General features: G+C 43.0%; 1 protein-coding gene across 8 annotated transcripts in view; it reads left to right on the forward strand.

The window, feature by feature from the left end:
- Positions 1 to 18,291, forward strand: part of ENPP2 (ectonucleotide pyrophosphatase/phosphodiesterase 2) — a 132,778-nt gene that overhangs the window by 108,492 nt on the left and 5,995 nt on the right. For 6 of the 8 annotated variants that reach the window (XM_070382878.1, XM_070382881.1, XM_070382877.1 and 3 more), the window contains 6 exons: positions 6,981 to 7,055; positions 8,343 to 8,479; positions 9,598 to 9,733; positions 10,385 to 10,462; positions 13,945 to 14,077; positions 15,846 to 16,002. In XM_070382878.1, coding sequence (XP_070238979.1) covers positions 6,981 to 7,055; positions 8,343 to 8,479; positions 9,598 to 9,733; positions 10,385 to 10,462; positions 13,945 to 14,077; positions 15,846 to 16,002 — 716 coding nt within the window. The remainder of the gene's footprint in view (positions 1 to 6,980; positions 7,056 to 8,342; positions 8,480 to 9,597; positions 9,734 to 10,384; positions 10,463 to 13,944; positions 14,078 to 15,845; positions 16,003 to 18,291) is intronic. The other 2 variants (XM_070382879.1, XM_070382883.1) reach the window with 1 other exon arrangement.

Raw genomic sequence — 18,291 nt, forward strand, 5'->3', positions numbered from 1 at the left:
CTTCTCCAGTGCTCCAGTGAAAGTGAAAAGTGAGAGTGAAGTCACTCAGTCGTGTCTGACCCTTAGCAACCCCATGGACTGCAGCCCACCAGGCTCCTCCATCCATGGGATTTTCCAGCCAAGAGTACTGGAGTGGGGTGCCATTGCCTTCTCCTAACTCTCTCTTTTGTAGAGCCAATTAACAAAGAGCGTTGTGATAGTTTCAGGTAAACAGGGAAAGGACTCAGCCGTATGTATACATGCATCCATTCTTCTCTAAACTCCCCTCCCATCCAGGCTGACACGTATCATCGAGCAGAGTTCCGTGTGCTATGCCTTGTTGGTTATCCACTTTAGATACAGCAGTGTGTGCATGCCCATCCCAAACTCCCAACCACCCCTTCCCCTATCCTTCCCCCAGGCAACCATAAGTTTGTTCTCTAAGTCTGTGCCTGTTTAGCAGTGTGTACATGCCCACCCCAAACTCCTAACCATCCCTTCCCCCATCCTTCCCCCAGACAACCATAAGGTTGCTCTCTAAGTGTGCCTGTTTTGTAAGTTCATTTGTATCGTTTCTTTTTAAACTCTGCATATAAGGGATGTCATGTGATATTTCTCCTTCTCCAAACACTGAATTTTAATGACTACCTATCAGTATTCCTTGCTGATGTTGAAAATTTACTAAATTTGGTGTTGTCGTTCAGTCACAGATCCTGTCCAACTCCTTGTGACCCCAGGGACTGCAGCACGCCAGTCTTCCCTGTTCTTTACCATCTCCCAGGGTTTGCTCAAACTCATGTCTATTGAGTCAATGATGCTATCCAGTCATCTCAACCTCTATTGCCTCCTTCTCCTCCTGCCCTCAATCTTTCCCACTCAGGGTCTTTCCAACAAATTGGCTCTTCTCATTAGATGGCCAAAGTATTGGAGTTTCAGCTTCAGCATCAGTCCTTCCAGTGAATATTTAGGGTTGATTTCCTTTACGATGTACTGGTTTGATCTCCTTGCTGTTCAGGGGACTCTCAAGAATCTTCTCCAACATCACAGTTCAAAAGCATCAATTCTTTGGCACTCAGCCTTCTTTATGGTCCACCTCTCACATCTGTACATAACTACTGGAAAAACTGTAGCTTTGACTGTATGGACCTTTGTCAGCCAAGTGATGTCTCTGCATTTTAAGAGTCTTTCTGGGTTGGTCATAGCTTTCCTTCCAAGGAGCAAGTGTCTTCTGATTTCATGGCTGCAATCAGCATCCACAGTGATTTTCAGTCAGTTCAGTCACTCAGTTGTGTCTGACTCTTGTGACCCCATGGACTGCAGCACACCAGGCCTCCCTGTCCATCACCACCTCCTGGAGTTTGCTCAAACTCATGTCCATTGAGTCGGTGATGCCATTCCAACCGTCTCATCCTCTGTCATCCCTTTCTTCTCCTGCCTTCGATCTTTCCCAGCATCAGGGTATTTTCCAGTGAGTTAGTTCTTTGCATCAGGTGGCTAAAGTATTGGAGTTTCAACTTCAGTATCAGTCCTTCCAGTGAATATTCAGGACTAATTTCCTTTAGGATGGCCTGGTTGGATCTCCTTGCTGTCCAAGGGGCTCTCAAGAGTCTTCTCCAACACCACAGTTCAAAAGCATCAATTCTTCAGCGCTCAGCTTTCTTTATAGTCCAACTCTCACATCCATACATGACCACTGGAAAAACCACAGCCTTGACTAGACAGGACACTGTCTGAGTGGTGGGCTTCCCTGGTGGCGCAAAGAGTAAAGCATCTGCCTGCGATGAGGGAGACCTGGGGAGAAACGATCCCTGGGTGGGGAAGATCCCCTGGAGAAGGAAATGGCAATCCACTCCAGTATTCTTGCCTTAAGAATCCCATGGATGGAGGAGCCTGGTAGGCTACAGTCCACAGGGTCACAAGGAGCCAGACATCATTGTGGCTTGTTGGCTCTGATTAAATTATAGGACTTCTCTGGTGGCTCAGACGGTAAAGCATCTGTCTGCAATGCGGGAGACCCGGGTTCAATCCCTGGGTCGGGAAAATCCCCTGGAGAAGGAAATGGCAGCCCACTCCAGTACTATTGTCCACGGAAAATCTCATGGACAGAGGAGCCTGGTAGGCTACAGTCCATGGGGTCGCAAAGAGTCAGACACAACTGAGTGACTCCACTTTCTTTCACTTTCTTTCTTTGACTAGACAGACCTGTGTTGGCAAAGTAATGTCTTTGCTTTTTACTATGCTGTCTAGGTTGCTCATAACTTTTCTTCCAAGGAGCAAGCATCTTTTAATTTCATGCTGCAGTCACCATCTGCAGTGATTTTGGAGCCCCTCAAAATAAAGTCTCTCTGTTTCCACTGTTTCCCCATCTATTTGCCATGAAGGGATGGGACCAGATGCCATGATCTTAGTTTTCTGAGTGTTGAGTTTTAAGCCAACTTTTTCACTCTCCTGTTTCACTTTCATCAAGAGGCTCTTTAGTTCTTCTTCGCTTTCTGTCATAAGTGTGGTGTCATCTGTCTATCTGAGGTTGTTGATATTTCTCCTGGCAATCTTGATTCTATTAGAGTAGTATCATCTGCATATCTGAAGCTGTTGATCTTTCTCTTGGCAGTCTTGATTCTCGCTTATAATTCATCCATGCCAGCATTTCACATGATGTACTCTGCATATAAGTTAAATAAGCAGGGTGACAGTATACAGCCTTGTCATATTCCTTTACCAATTTTGAAACAATCTGTTCTTTGATATCTGGTTCTAACTGTTGCTTCTTGACCTGCATACTGGTTTCTCAGGAGACAGGTAAGGTGGTCTGGTATTTCCATCTCTTTAAGAATCGTCCAGTTTGTTGTGATCTACACAGTCAAAGGCTTCAGTATAGTCAGTAAATCAGAAGTAGAAGTCTTTCTGGAATTCCCTTGCTTTTTCTATGATCCAACAAATGTTGGCAATTTGATCTCTGGTTCCTCTGCTTCTTCTAAATCCAGCTTGTACATCTGGAAGTTCTCGGTTCACGTCCTGCTGAAGCCCACCTTACAGGATCTTGAGCATAACCTTGCTATGAATGCAATCACAGAATAGTTTGAGCATTCTTCGGCATTGACCTACTTTGGGACTGGAATGAAAACTGCCCTTTTCTGGTCCTGTGGCCCCTGCTGAGTTTTCCAAAGTTGCTGGCGTACTGAGCGCAGCACTGAAACGGGATTGTCTTTTAGGGTTTGAGAGAGCTCAGCTGGGGTGCCGTCACCTCCGCTAGCTTTGTTCATAGTGATGCTTCCTAAGGCCCACTGGGCTTCACACTCCAGAACGGCTGGCTCTAGGTGAGTGACCACACCATCATGGTTATCGAGATCATTAAGGCCTTTTTTGTATAGTTCTCCTGGGTATTCTTGACACCTCTTCTTAATATCTTCTGGTTCTGTTAGGTCCTTACCCTTTCTGTCCTTGGTCTGCGCATTCTTGTATGAAATGTTCCCTTGGTATCTCTAATTTTCTTGAAGAGCTCTCTGGTCTTTCCCATTCTGTTGTTTTCCTCTTTCTTTGCCTTGTTCACTTAAGAAGGCTTTCTTATCTCTTCTTGCTATTCTCTGGAACTCTGCATTCAGTTCGGTCTATCTTTCCCTTTCTCCCTTGCCTTTCGCTTCTCTTCTTTTCTCAAATATCTGTAAAGCCTCCTCAGACAGCCACTTTGCCATCCTGTATTTCTTTCTCTTTGGAATGGTTTTGGTTACTGCATCCTGTACAGTGTTACAAACCTCTGTCCATAGTTCTTCCGGCACTCTGTCTACCAGATCCAATCCCTTCAATCTATTCATCACCTCCACTGTATAATGGTAAGGGATTTGATGTAGGTCATACCAGAATGGCCTAGTGATTTTTCCCTACTTTTTTCAATTTAAGCCTGAATTTACCAAATGCCCTTTACTAAATGACCACACTACAACTACGCTGGACCGAGACAGAGCGAGGCACTTTACAGATTTGCTTGTAAAGAGTGCAGCATCTCAGAGAGCTATGAGGCTCTGGGAGGTTAGGTTAGAGAATCACAAAGCTATAAAGAGCTGAGATGAGATCTGACTCCAGTTCTCCTGGACACTAAAGCCTCTGTGCTTCCCTCTGTAAATGCTTCCTATTTTAAGGGTCGGAATAAAGAGAGAGTGTTTTGAGAGAATCTCAGTGCACAGCAGGGTTTGGAAGTTGTTTCTGAAGCAGTAGATGCTTGGATACAAACCGCTGGTCATATGAGCTCCTCAGCAGGCATGACTGAGTCCGAGCTCCTGCCTGGAGTAAGTGGGCCTTCCACCCAGTGTGTTCTCTATTAGAATAACCTGGCAGGCGGCATCCACCTGGAGACTGTCCAAGAAGCTAGGAGAAGAGTAATGGGCCGAGGCAGAGACCTGGATTCTGGGTGCTGTCGTGTAGCTGAATTACCTCACACAATCATGAATCCTCAGTTCCTGCATCAGTAAGATGAAGATGACACTGGTCTGCCCAGTCTATCTCTTGGGGTTATAGTAGATGGGTCATATGTAGAAAGCCAGGTCTTGAAAGTCATAAAGAACAATATTTTGTTTTCAAATAAAACAGTCATTTATTTATCCAGGTCAATATCTGGCAACGTTGGAGGCAGAGATACAGTGGTAAACAAAACAAAAGCGCTGTCCTCATTAAGTTATTATTTTATTGTGAGATTCAGCCTGCTGATGAGTTACAGCACAGTGCTTTAAAGGCCGAGGTAAGAAAGACCAGGGCACCGACAGAGGCGTCCAGTCTAATCCCAGAAGCGGTTTACTCGGCAGTAAATGATAGTGGACACTCATAAGGCAAAGGGGAGAAAGGAGGTAGGAAAAGCAGAGACCTGGGGTAGAGATTCTGTGGTAAAATGTAAGAGCGTATTATTGTGGGAGTGAATGTTTAAAACACAAACAGAAAAAGAGGAGAGATTTTCATGTGGCTCTCAAGTCAGCCAGCTAATCTATGGGAATATGGGTCAGAAAGCTGAAGAGGGAAAAGAAATACACACTCCAGTCTGGACAAGCAAACGCTGGAAGACAAAAAAAGAGGGCTGGGGAAGTCCATACCACTTGAAAAGATTCGCCTCCCAGTACTTGCCAAATGTGGTATCTGGAGGGGAACTGTGGCATGTCCCGAGAATTCCAGACGCTATTGTAAACAGGGGACTGGGGTGTGGCGTGGAGGCTCCGTCTGGAATCTCATGGAGTAGGAACCCAGCCTGGAAAGACAAAAGTTATGCTAGACCTGTGTCAAGAAGTCACGAGGAACGTATTTCGAAACTAGAAGTTCATCTCCAGGGTGGCTGGTCTCAGGACAGGGCCCTTACATGCACAAAGACTGAGCTCCAAGTCCTCTCTGTGGCTCAACCAACAGGGACTTTTTGCTACCCAGAAATGCCGTGAATGACTTGCCTAAGGTGTCGTATGGAGTAGCAGAGTCAGGCAGTGACCAAGAACCTGTGATTCTTTGATACCCTGATAAACCGAAAAGGCTCACTCAGTCGTGTCCGACTCTTTGCGACCCCGTGGACTGTAGCCCTCCAGGCTCCTCTGTCCATGGGATTATCCAGGCAGGACTGCTGGAGGGGGTAGCCATGCCCTCCTCCAGGGGATCTTCACAACCCAGAGATCGAACCCCGGTCTCCTGCATTGTAGGCAGACTCTAACACTGAACCACCAGGGAAGCCCTGATAAACCCCAAAAGGGAAATCTAAATTTGGATTCTGGGCTTAAAATGCTTCTTACTGCAAAGATTTCACCTCTTATAGGGCTTCAGGAAGACTCAAGTAGGTTCCTTCAGTCATTGGGAGCTCGCGGGCTCTTAGGAGACTGCCAAAGCTACTACTTTTCTTTTTTTTTTTTTGCTTCATCTCATATATGGTCAGTTAACAACTGAGGAAAAGTGAGTCAGATAATGATATCTTTGTGCTCTGTGTGCCAAAAACTCCAGTAGTGCATATACTGGGAGCTAGGAAGCCCACATTTCTGAAGGAAATTGAGTCTGTACATATAGAGCAAAAGCGTAAGTAGAGATGGAGAAGCTTAACTAGAGAAACGTTTCAAGAGAAAGGGACCTTCGGATGCCTTGTCCCCTTTTTCTCCCCTTTCTCCCTCTTGTCCCCTTGTCTTTTCCGTGGGAGCTGAACGATGAGACCATGTTATTTGTCGTCCCCTTTTGAGGGTGAGAAGAGCGACTGTGCCAGGACATAGGTGTAGTTGGGACGTGGGTTCACTGTGTCTTAGCTCCCTAAGCTCCGGAGGGCTGCACTGACGCCCTCATCCCCGTCTGTGGCGGGTGCTGCTCTCTGTGCTCCTGTTCGGCCTCGTCAGTGTCTCTGCTGGAGTGGGCGCCAGGCTGCCTTTCAGTTATCCACGCTATGTTTCTGTCTCCCGTGGAACTGTGAGCTCCTGGAGGCTGAAAGCCTCAAGACTTCCAGCCTTGTCTGGAGAATCCCATGGACAGAGGAGCCTGGCAGGCGGCAGTCCATGGGGTCACACAGAGCTGGACACTGAATGACCTAGCACACACACATGATTTATCTCTGTCCCATAAGCCAAGATCTGACACTCAGGTTTGACAAGGGAGGGTATACTGACAACACGTTTGAAGGGAGACAAGTGACAGGATTGGTGGGAAAGTTATTCCCAGGGGAAAGAGAAGGCGTCACGTGTCATAGCATAGAGCTGCTGACAGTGATCGCGGGCAGTCCTGCCAATCAGTCAGCCTTCATGGAACGGAGGGGTGACAAGTAAGGAGGAACCAGAGCTGGTGGGGTCTACAGCCTGCCCGACTGCTGACTGACGCCTGCTCCAAAGAGGGGTGGTGCGCGAAAGAGCACAGTCGCTCTTTTGCTGTGCTCCTTAATGGGATAGACTGGGTAATCTACCAGGTTTGCATTTGAGCTTGGAGGAATGTGTTGGGTAAGCATGAAAACTTGAATGATAAAAAGAGAATAGCTTCTCAAAGAATCTTGATACTTCTGCTTCCAGCTGAAACCAGGAAATTCAGAGGCAGCAAAAATGAAATCAAGGAAAACGTTAATGGAAATTTTGAACCTAGAAAAGGTTTGGTTTGAGTTTTGAAGGACAGTCTGACCTAGTTAATAACTGCTCCCAAGTACTACTGTTATGATTTGCAGGCTTTTTATGTGTTTGTTATATATTTCATTTATATAATATTTAGCCTATTATTTTCTAATTCTTAGGGGTGGGTCCCTAAATTCAGCAGCTTAACCAAGGCTTCTACATTTACTGCAGTGCTGATGAAGCCCAACTACCCTGAACAGGCTTGTGTTGTAACAGTGTGGGCTGTTTTGCCTCAAATCAGCAGTTCTGCTTGGGAGGGTCATGCAAAGTAATCTACAGAGTTTTCTGTTACTTGCGTAGAATGGTAATACTTTAATTAAAGCAACATGTATACATAATTTAATAAGTGATTGCCAGAAATGATTTTCTCTAATAGAAATCATAGCAAATTTTTTTTTTTTGGTTATCACTTAGGGAATCGTGAATTGCCGAAGCCTCAGTCGCTAACTATTTTTATCTGTAGGACCCCAATTTCTAAGGGTCCATGGCAATTCTGACTTTGGCCTCTCTAAAATGGGCAGATCAAGCTTGAGGCAGTTATTGTGGGTGTGGCATGAAGGTTTGCCTGCTCATGTCCCCTGTCTTCTTCTCAGAAGATGAAGGTTTCAAACCTTTATTTTTCGTAAGAGGAATCTACCTTCTGGGGTCTTAAATGAGTTCTTTGCTAACTGACAACCTTCCTTTTGTATTCAAAGGACCCTCTTGAATGCCACTTATTTTATCTATACATGTTCCTTTAAGTTCTTACCTAAAGGGTTTTCCTACGTGTCACAAAGCTACTTACTTTAAACGCTCATTACTGCTCACTTTTTATGCTGAAATAATGCATATTTGAGTTGCAGTTTACAAATAATGATCAAAGAGTGCCTTTCTCTTAATTAAATCGTTGGTTAATTTGATAAGCCTTTCAGGGTCAAAGGAATTAATTCTATAAAAATACAACTGTCTTGACTTCCCATTCAGCTGAATCACTTCACAATTTTCTTTCCCATGTGGATTAAAATTCTTTACAACTGGAAAATAATTATTAAAATAAATATGGCATTTGAATTACAGTTTTGGTGACTGGAAGCCTTGACCCATGCGTAGGTGATCAAATAAACCACCAAAGTGATAGGAACACTAACCTGATTAAATTAAGGAGAAGGAACTACATTATTAATAGTAAGCAAGCAAATGTTGGACAACTTGACTCTCTTCATTTGAGTCTTTAACATTTGATGTACATTTTAATCTGTATTTAAGACATTATTTTTTCTCTCCTAGAGAGACATCTCCTCTACGGACGGCCTGCCGTGCTCTATCGGACTAGATATGATATCTTATATCACACTGACTTTGAAAGCGGTTATAGTGAAATATTTCTAATGCCACTCTGGACATCATACACTGTTTCCAAACAGGTCATTGAGAACATTGGGTTTCATGTTCTTCATGTCATTACGCTCCGTGCCTTAATAGAATGATTGCTGGCGGAACAGAATTTTGTTTTAGAAAAGACTTTAATTTTTCCTGATGAAAGAAATCCTACATTGGGTCTATTGTAAAATATTTTGAATTAGGCTTTCTGCCATGTTCTAACTTCACGGTAATATGTAAAATGGCATAGCATACTAATTCTGTTAGTTTCTTTGACTGTGCTTGTCATGCCCCAGTAGTTTCAGAAGCTATCAAGATTTGGCTGTGAGTTTTAATAGACTTATTATTTAGAGCAGTTTTAGGTTCACAGCAAAACTGAATGGAAAGGACAGAGATTTCCCATATACCCACAGCTCCACACATCACAGCCTGACCCACTAACATCTTGTTTTTGTTTTTTTTTTAATGAAGGTTTGTTTTATGTTGGGGTTTCAGTTTTGGTAAAGATGAGATAGTTCAGTTGATATCAGAAATTAGAAAAATTTATTACAGTTGAGATATGTTTCTAATTTCTGAATACAAAGGACTACTTCAACTGCCCCAAACATAGCTTCTTGTTATTTGTACTCGGGCACATACAATACATAAACAGTTATTTTTTTTAAATAGGAGATATGTCTATATTATTCCTGAGAATATTATTTTTTAAGCTGTCTTCTGTGGAATCTCATTAATTATGTCAACAGTGAGATTTCTGCCTTCTGTATTATTGTTTTACCTAAGACTGATAAGAGAGTTCTGCTAGTAGAAAAAGAGAGCTTGAAAATTACTAGCTTAATGCATTTGAAAGTGAGATCTTTTTTTTTTTTTAAGAGTATATTTTTCTTTTTTTGGCCAAGTGGCACGTGGGATCTTAGTTCCCTGACCAGGTATTGAACCTCACCCTCTGAGTTAGAAGTATGGAGTCTTAGCCACTGGACTGCCAAGGAAGTCCTCTCTTTTTTGTTTATTTAAAGAGGGACTATCAGAGTATAAGCTATAGTAACAGCTAATGGGGTTCTGGCTTTGGCTGTTTGGAACCAAGCAGTCTGGTTCAGTGCCCCTGTTGGTCTGGTACTATCTCCCCCACGGCTTTGCTGACGACCTGTGACTCACCGTTCAGGCTGACGTCTCTGACATCCCTGCACACCTGACCAACTGTGTCCGGCCCGACGTCCGCGTTTCTCCGAGTTTCAGTCAGAGCTGTTTGGCCTACAAAAATGATAAACAGATGTCCTATGGATTCCTCTTTCCTCCCTGTAAGTTACAGAAGACCAGGATCTAACCATTCTAGAGGGGTGTTATTTTGTGGAGTCTGGCGTGTGCAACTTGGTATTTAGGATTTCGGTGGTTTTTAGAGGGGTGCTCAAGAGGTTGAGGAGATGAATTTCTCTGGGAGCCTTCCAAAAGCAGCCAGAAAAAGAGACCAGCTTTCACAAATCCTATTCCCGGGGAGTTCTAAAGTGCAAGGGAACATTCAGTGTGTCTCCTGACATCATTAAATGAGAATCTAAAAGTGAAATAGGAAATTAATAAGACATTAATCTTTTAAATAATACTATAGATGTGATCTCTTAATACATGAAGCCCTTTAATTATCTCTCATTACCTTGATGACATTTTTTAAAGTCCAAATTACACCGGTAAAGTCAAGGAACTCTTTTACATAATACTTAGTAGACCCAAGATTAGGTTGGAAGCAAAAGAACATGAAAATTTTATTTAAGAACGAGTGAGTGAAGAAGAGAGGTGGAGTGGGAAGAGAAGTAGGCGATGGCACATAAGAGGGGTAAGTGGAAATGAAAGAGCAGGTCCAGTCATCGCATGTTATTTGGGTCATTTTACAAGATTACTTTTTTTTATTGATGTCGATTTTAGTGTGTAATAGTATTTGTTTTCCTAATGTTTAGATCTGAGCTCGTCCCCAGAAGCTAAATATGATGCATTCCTTGTAACCAATATGGTTCCAATGTATCCTGCTTTTAAACGTAAGTCCAATATTTACCTAGTAGATTATTATTTGTGGGAAGAAATGTTTCTAAATTTACCACTTACCTTTCCTACCTCTATATTCATTTTAATAACTTTCATGTGTTTAGCCTTTATTATTTTCAGCAGCCTTTAATGTAAATTCTCTACTGCTAATCCAAATTATGAATCTGTGAGGGAGCTTGATGGATTATTATTTAGCCCTTGTTTATAGTTAAGAAATTAAAGTCACAAGAAGTGACTCGGGTCATGAATGGTAGAAGCTAAGCTAAACCAAGTTTGTGCTTCTAGTCTGTTGTTCTCCGTATTTCAATGCTCACGCTATAGGTGGTTTAGAGAGTCTTCTCTGTATTTTGGATGCTATCTAACATTTAATAGCATCTGTATTTATTTATTAAATGTTATAGTAAAAGCCATTAACAATCCTTCCTTTAGGGGAATGGTGATGATGTAGTCTGAATATTGATCCTGAAACCTAGCAAGACTTAATGAGTCTTCTGAATCATCAGAGTATAAATTCAGCTGGTTTTCAGGCTGTGTAAATTATATACACTCATAATTTCTTTCTATACAATATAAATATTTGTGAGTGATAGTGATGAAATGAATGGCATAAGCATGGTAAGCTCTGGCTCCCAAACTGAGTTCTGGTCCCTGGAGTGTGACCACTGCCTGTGTGATCATAGAAATGCCATTTCGCCTCTCATTTGTAAAATGATAAGATTTGACTGCATGACTTCTATGGCTTATATGGATTTGTAACTTAATTGTCCAATGAACAAAATAATCCATTTTCTATTTCTGATAACAAAGAATTTATTCACTTGCCCATACATCTATCCATTCATCTATCTTCCTTCCATCCATCCATCCGTCCATTCATTTTCCAACCATCCATTTATCCATCCAACCATCCATTTATCCATCTTCCTTCCATCTACCATGCATGCATGCATCCATCCATCCATGTCTTCAAAGACAGAGAAGGCATTGTGGAGTAGACTTGACCTCCCTTTATTTCATTTACAGCAAGCAGACCTGGATACTTCTAGGAAGGGTGGGAAAGGGAAACATTTCTACATAATTTTACTTAGTAAAGGAGCATTGGGCTGTGTTACATGACTCTGAGGACTAAAATACAATTTCAGAACAGAAACATGAGATGGTGCAGTGTCATCTACGGGGCCAAGCCTCCTCAACTTGCCATCAGTGAAATGGCCAGCATGGTTTAGAGAAAAAAATGTTTATTTGATGTCCTCAGTTAGTAAATAAGGGCTTATTCAAAGGTAGAATCTGTTGCATATGAGTGAAAATTTAAAGTATGCTTTTAAAAGGAGGTTTCCTGGTTTGTTCTCAGGCCCAGTGGAGAAATGTTTCATAAACTCACGTAAATCCATTTGTCATAATATTACATGGAATGCAGCTGCATTGAGTTTCCACAAATCTGGGTTTCCTGGATTTCTTTCTTCTTTGCTGATGCCTTTTTGACCAAGCAGCAATAAAGGAAACACACACACGGTCCCACCCTGAGGCTGGTGTGGCCAGAGGCCCTTCACAGAGGGCCCGCTGTTCTTCAGTGGGGATGGCTTTTCACAGGCCACATTTCTGCGGGTTTGGCCTTTTGACTGTTCCCATTGTTATTTCTTTCCCTCTATGCCTCTCCAATTTTTATGCTTAAGTTAACATTTGAACTTCTCCCCCACTGTCCTCCCTTCTTTATTGCAAATAATTATCCGTGGTGTTTTGGCTCTGGTGGCTGCTCTGTCCTTCTCATTTAGAATAGAGGATCATCAGCAGTTGAAACCCCATGGGAAAAATGCCCAAGTATTTTTTAATTAGAGGAGGTAAGAAATGATAACAGCCTGGACCTCATAACCCCCATGTATCAGGTTGGCCAACAAGTTCGAGTTTTTCAATCACATCGTACAGAAAAACCTGAATGAGTCCTTTGACCACCCAATAGCGTCGAGTGCAGTAAGTCACATCTAACATTTTGGAGCCAGCTTCTCTGGTTTGCGTTGCCTGTCCTCTCTTGCCTTTTCTCTTCTCCCTTCCACCCCTGTCCTTCCCCGGCGATCGACTGTAGTGGAATTGGAGCTAGCCTGGACAGGAAAGTCTTCTCTAGAGGATGACCATGAAACTGAGAAATGCAGAGTGGAGGAGACACCCGGGAATCACAGACCAAGGGCGAGTTTTCCAGATAGAGGGAGGAGCATGTGCGGCGCCTTACTCTGAAGCACGTTCAGCAAGCAGGGGCAGAAGCCTGTAGCTGGGGGGAAGAATGGGAAGGAGAGCCACAGAGGGAGGCAGGGGCCATGGTGGAGAGCTGGGGGTTTATTCTAATTACGGGAGAAATCATCTGGAGTGTGAGAAAAGGGTGCTGGGGAGTGTGAGTCACTCTCCGATTCATGGTGTAAGAGGATCCGTCTGGCTGCTCCAGAGAATGGCCTCATACAGCCCGCGGGCCCCAGGGGACCAGTTTTGTGGAAGACAGTTTTTCTGTGATGGGAAGGGGATGGTTTGGGGGGATGATTCAAGTGCATTTCATGTACTGGGTGCTTTATTTCTGGTATGACATCAACTCCACATCAGATCATCAGGCATTAGATCTGGAGGTTGGGGACCCCTGAGCTACACGGAAAGAAGAGTTTCTCCCAGGGGGCCCAGGAAGTAGTCTTTTGTGGTAGCTCATGGCAGAGAAGATGGTGGCTTAGATCAGTGTGGACGCAGTGAGAATGGTGAGAAGTGGTCAGCTTTAGAAGACTGGGCTGTGTTTTGGAGGTCTCACTGACAGGAGTTTGCCACATGTGTATGAACAGAGCAGACAAGTCCAGGGTGAGTCCTAGGATTTTGACCCGAACATCTGAGAGCGAGTGCCACTGACTGTGATGGAGAAGCCAAGAGATGGAACAGGAGTGAAAAGGAGAATTAAGAACTCTGTTTGAATAATTTTTTGTTAGATATGATTATGAAGTCTTCAAATGCACAGTGAGATGGGTGGTTGGACATGTCTGGAGCTGCATGGAAAGGTTAGGGCTAGAGACATAAACTTGGGAATTACTCTACCTATGACATCGTGAAAGAAAAAAAAGCAGATTAAGGCCTTTTTTCAACTTTTCACAAACACTGTACTTCCTCTGTTGCACAGCTATTCTGTCTTCCTGGAATGTTCTGTCTCTATCCCTTTGCTCAAAAAAACCCCCTATCCTTCAGACCTCAGCCCAATAACCATCTCCTCTGCAAAGCCTTCCCTGACTGTTCACCTAGGTTAAACTCCTCTACCAATGAATGTCTCCATGTCTTTTCTGGTTCATAAATGATACACACACAGCTAGTGCTTTACGATGGATTGTTCTCAAGAATCACAACAGCTCTATTGTCTCTTAACTTGTGATATGTGTCTTATTTAACACATCCTAGAGAGAATTTGACCAAAGCAAGGAGTTTTGTTCACAAAGAACTGATTTTTGTCTTTGCACAGGCATCTGGAATTATTTCCAAAGGGTTCTGGTGAAGAAATATGCTTCAGAAAGAAATGGAGTTAATGTGATAAGTGGACCAATCTTTGACTATGACTACGATGGCTTACACGACACACAAGACAAAATCAAACAGTAAGCTTTTAAATTCCAAGATCTCACTCAAGAATATTTTTCAAATATTCATGTACTGGAGAAGAGCTGATGCCTGTTAAACCTGTTATTCTTTGAATCTCCTTGTGAGTTCGTCAGTTGTTTTGGGCCTTTTATGAAACATGGCATTGGGGGTTGAAAGCAACAGGAGTTTGTAGTAAATAAATGCACTTTTCAGCTCCATCAAAGAATACGTATCAAAAGATTAAATTTTTTCATTTATTCTTTAATAACTCTTGTGGAAATAATTTTCCCTTGTTTCCCTTATTTGGGGGGAGGGGACTTTTAAAATTCCTTAGGTTTTCTGAGTCAGTACATCTTAATACGAAATTGCATATAAACTTTGATCAAATCTCATTTCTGTCCCTCTCTCTGGTGCTATTATGGATATAAAAGAATTAGGCATACTCTATTCATGAGGAACTCACAGTCTGGTGTAGAAGACAAGAAGTTATAAATACAACAAATTCATAATAGATCATCACTTAATTTTATATATGCATGAAATAGAGTAACACAAAATATGCTGCTCAGTCACTTCAGTCGTGTCCGACTCTGTGCGACCCCATAGATGGCAGCCCACCAGGCTCCCCCGTCCCTGGGATTCTCCAGGCAAGAACACTGGAGTGGGTTGCCATTTCCTTCTCCAGTGCATGAAAGTGAAAAGTGAAAGTGAAGTCACTCAGTCGTGTCCGACCCTCAGCGACCCCATGGACTGCAGCCCTCCAGGCTCCTCCGTCCATGGGATTTTCCAGGCAAGAGTACTGGAGTGGGGTGCCATTGCCTTCTCCAACACAAAATATGAGAGGGTTTAATTGTGACTGGAAAGGCAGTAAGAGCTATTTTATTACTTATCTATATGAAAAAAATTAACATTTTTGTCTAATTAACTATAAACCACAATTAAACACAAAATATGAGGGTTTAATTGTGATTTATAGTTAATTAGACAAAAATGTTAATTTTTTTCATATAGATAAGTAATGAAATAGCTCTTACTGCCTTTCCAGTCATCCTAAGAGAAATTTTATCTTACTCATACATTTATTGATGGTTATTGTTATAGTTTTAAGCTCAAATTATATTATCAGCTTAATTGTAATTTCAGTATTTTGAAAATGATTAAAATGAAGATAAGAGAAAACTAAGTAAGGAATTATCACTTCCTATGCTGTGCTCTACTGGCAAAGATTATTTACGCTTAGCACTCAGTCCTTAGAATTTTCTTTAGTAAATGAGTTCTCTGTACCAAGTTCAGGCCCTCACTGTGGCTTGAAAGGGCTATTCTTCTCCGAGCTCCTGTGTTTTCTGCCTCTGGCCCATTTGATACAAACCTGTGAGAGTTATTCTCCTGAAACGTGGACCTCGCAACGGTGCTTCCAAGCACGGAAGCTTTCAGTGGAACGCCACAGCGCTCGCGCTCAGAAGCCCCGCCCCCCGCCGCGGCGCTTACCGGCTCTTGCTGCCTCCATTGCTACTCCGTTGACCTGTCATTGTGTCCAGCCTCTGAGTCTGGGTTCAGGCGGTTTTCCTTTGTCTCGAGTATCTTTTCTGCTCTGCCAGGTTGAGAGAAAGGAGATACTGGGCATTGAAAACATTATATTCAAAGACAGAGAAGTGGGTAACGCTCTAAGTGAGAAAGCGACTCCCTTGAGACGGATGTCCTTACAGTCGCTGGGGCAGCGTTCACTGACCACCCTTCACAAAGCGCTCTCCGTCAGCCCTAACTCGTCTTGCTTCCCCGTGCCAGGTACGTGGAGGGCAGCTCCGTCCCCGTGCCCACCCACTACTACAGCATCCTCACCAGCTGCCTGGACTTCACGCAGCCTGCCGACCGCTGCGACGGGCCGCTCTCCGTGTCCGCCTTCGTGCTGCCCCACAGGCCCGACAACGACGAGAGCTGCAACGTGAGTGCAGACATGGCGGCCCTCGAGGCTGCCGCTTCCGCTTCCGCCCGCGCTCCTTTATCTCACGCGTATTTCCTGCCCCATTTTCATTGCTTTAAAAGTCTCTGTATTGTTATTGGTTTTTTTAATTTACTTGTTTAATTTTATTTATTTTTTTAGGTTTTGTTCAGCAAGTACATAGGTACTTATTATTTATTACCATTATTATTATCCAAACTAGAACATTTCTGGAAGTGAAGGGAGGATGCTATGAAATAACAACTGCAGACAGCAGGGATGAGCCAAGCTTAAATGAGGGGCGCAGTTTCACCCTGTGTGTGAGGCAGAAGGGGAACTTGTTTAATTGTAGCTGGAGGATCATTGCTTCACAATGGTGTGACGGTTCTTCCGTGCGTCCGTGTGAGCCGGCCCTAAGCACACGGGTGTCCCCTCCCACCTCACCCCTCCCGGTGGTCACGGAGCCCCGGCTTCGGGTGCCCTGCGTCCCACATCACACTCCCTCTGGCGATCTGTTTTACGTTTGGTAATGTATATGTTTCAGTGCTATTCTCTCAAATCATCCCACCTTCTTCTGTTATTATTTTGTAATTGGAATATACGTGCTTTACAATGTTGTGTTCGTTTCCACTATACAATGAAGTGAATCAGCTATATGTATACGTATTAAATAAAACGAGACAAATGACTGTGCGTCAAGTTTATAACATAACTGCGCAGAGAAAAGAATTCAAATAAACTATATGTATTCTGACTGTAGGGCTTCCGACGTGGTGCTAGTGGTAAAGAACCCGCCTGCCAATGCAGGAGACATAAGAGACGCACGTTTGATCCCTGGGTCAGGAAGATCCCCTGGAGAAGGGTATGGCAGCCCACTCCAGTATTCCTGCCTGGAGAATCCCATGGACGCAGGAGCCTGGAGGGCTAGAGTGCATAGGGTTGCAAAGAGTCAGACACAGCTGAAGCGACTGAGCACACGTGCACTCTGACCATACTCCCTTAATGGGATACAGTTCAAGAACAAATAAAGCAAGCAAAGAAAATTTGAACTTTACACAGTAGATTTGGTGTTGCTAGTGATGTTGATATTTTAATTTTGAAAATTAAAAAAATGTACTGTTATAAAAAAGCAGTGTCCTTTGGGATTTGCTGACAGAATTCATCTTTGTGTCTTAAATTATATCCCCACCCTTGAACTAGAACACACTTATTATAAAACATTTGGACTATACAAATGGGGATACAAGTTGAGTCTTTGGAAAGGACCCAACAAAACTGCCAAACACTTGGGAACTCTGTGTCCTAATGGCATTTTATTTTTCAATGTAAGGGTATTGTGCATTTAATTAAGTTCTATTTCAGTGTTTGCTCTTGACAAATGATAAAAGTGCTCAAATGTCTTCAGTTTTGCAAAAGACAAATATATTTTGAAAACAGTGAAAAGCAGCACAACTTTGGTAGTTACTGAAATGAGGGAAGAGCAGCCAGGAGCTCATTATATCATTCACTCTACTTTTGTGGATATTTGAAAATTTCATTAATAAAAACTTCTTAATTTTTTTTTGTGTTGGAGTACAGCCAATCACTCTGGAGAAGGAAATGGCAACCCACTCCAGTATTCTTGCCTGGAGAATCCCATGGACAGGAGATCCTGGTAGGTTATAGTGCACGGGGTTGCAGAGAGACCCAACTTAGTGACTAAAACGACAACAATAGCTAATTAACAAATGTGGAAGTTTCAGATGACGGCAAAGGGATTCATTTTGGGATATATATATATTTCCCCCCAAATTCCCCTACCATCTAGGCTGCCACGTAACACTGAGCAGAGTTCCCTGTGCTACACAGTAGGAATTTGTTGGTTATCCATTTTTAAATATAGACACAAACACACAGGAATATATGCTCTACACATCAGACTTTGATTTACTACTAGTTGTAAGGGCAGGTGTAACAGGTCACCCCATTCTTAAATAGCACAGATGACTTGATTCACTTATTCCAACATGAAAGCTGGACGGCAGGATGAAAAAGGCCCAGGAAGGCAGACAGGAGCCATGCTGTGTGCGCCTGGCTCTGGTCTAATGCTGCACTTGGGGGCAAATCGCGTGACCACTCCAGGTCTCTTTAAAGTGATGGAAACCTTGTGCTTCAAGGTTGATTTTAGAGTAGTCTCTATGCTTTTGTTTATGGAAGGATCAGAGCTAAAATCTCCAGAAGAAAATTTTAGTCAACAGGCAGTGCTTCAATTCCTTAATTATTTATGTAAGGTACCCTGGGAGAAACCATGCT

The sequence above is a fragment of the Bos mutus genome, chromosome 14 (assembly GCF_027580195.1).
Source record: "Bos mutus isolate GX-2022 chromosome 14, NWIPB_WYAK_1.1, whole genome shotgun sequence".
In the NCBI taxonomy this organism is placed as follows: Eukaryota; Metazoa; Chordata; class Mammalia; order Artiodactyla; family Bovidae; genus Bos; species Bos mutus.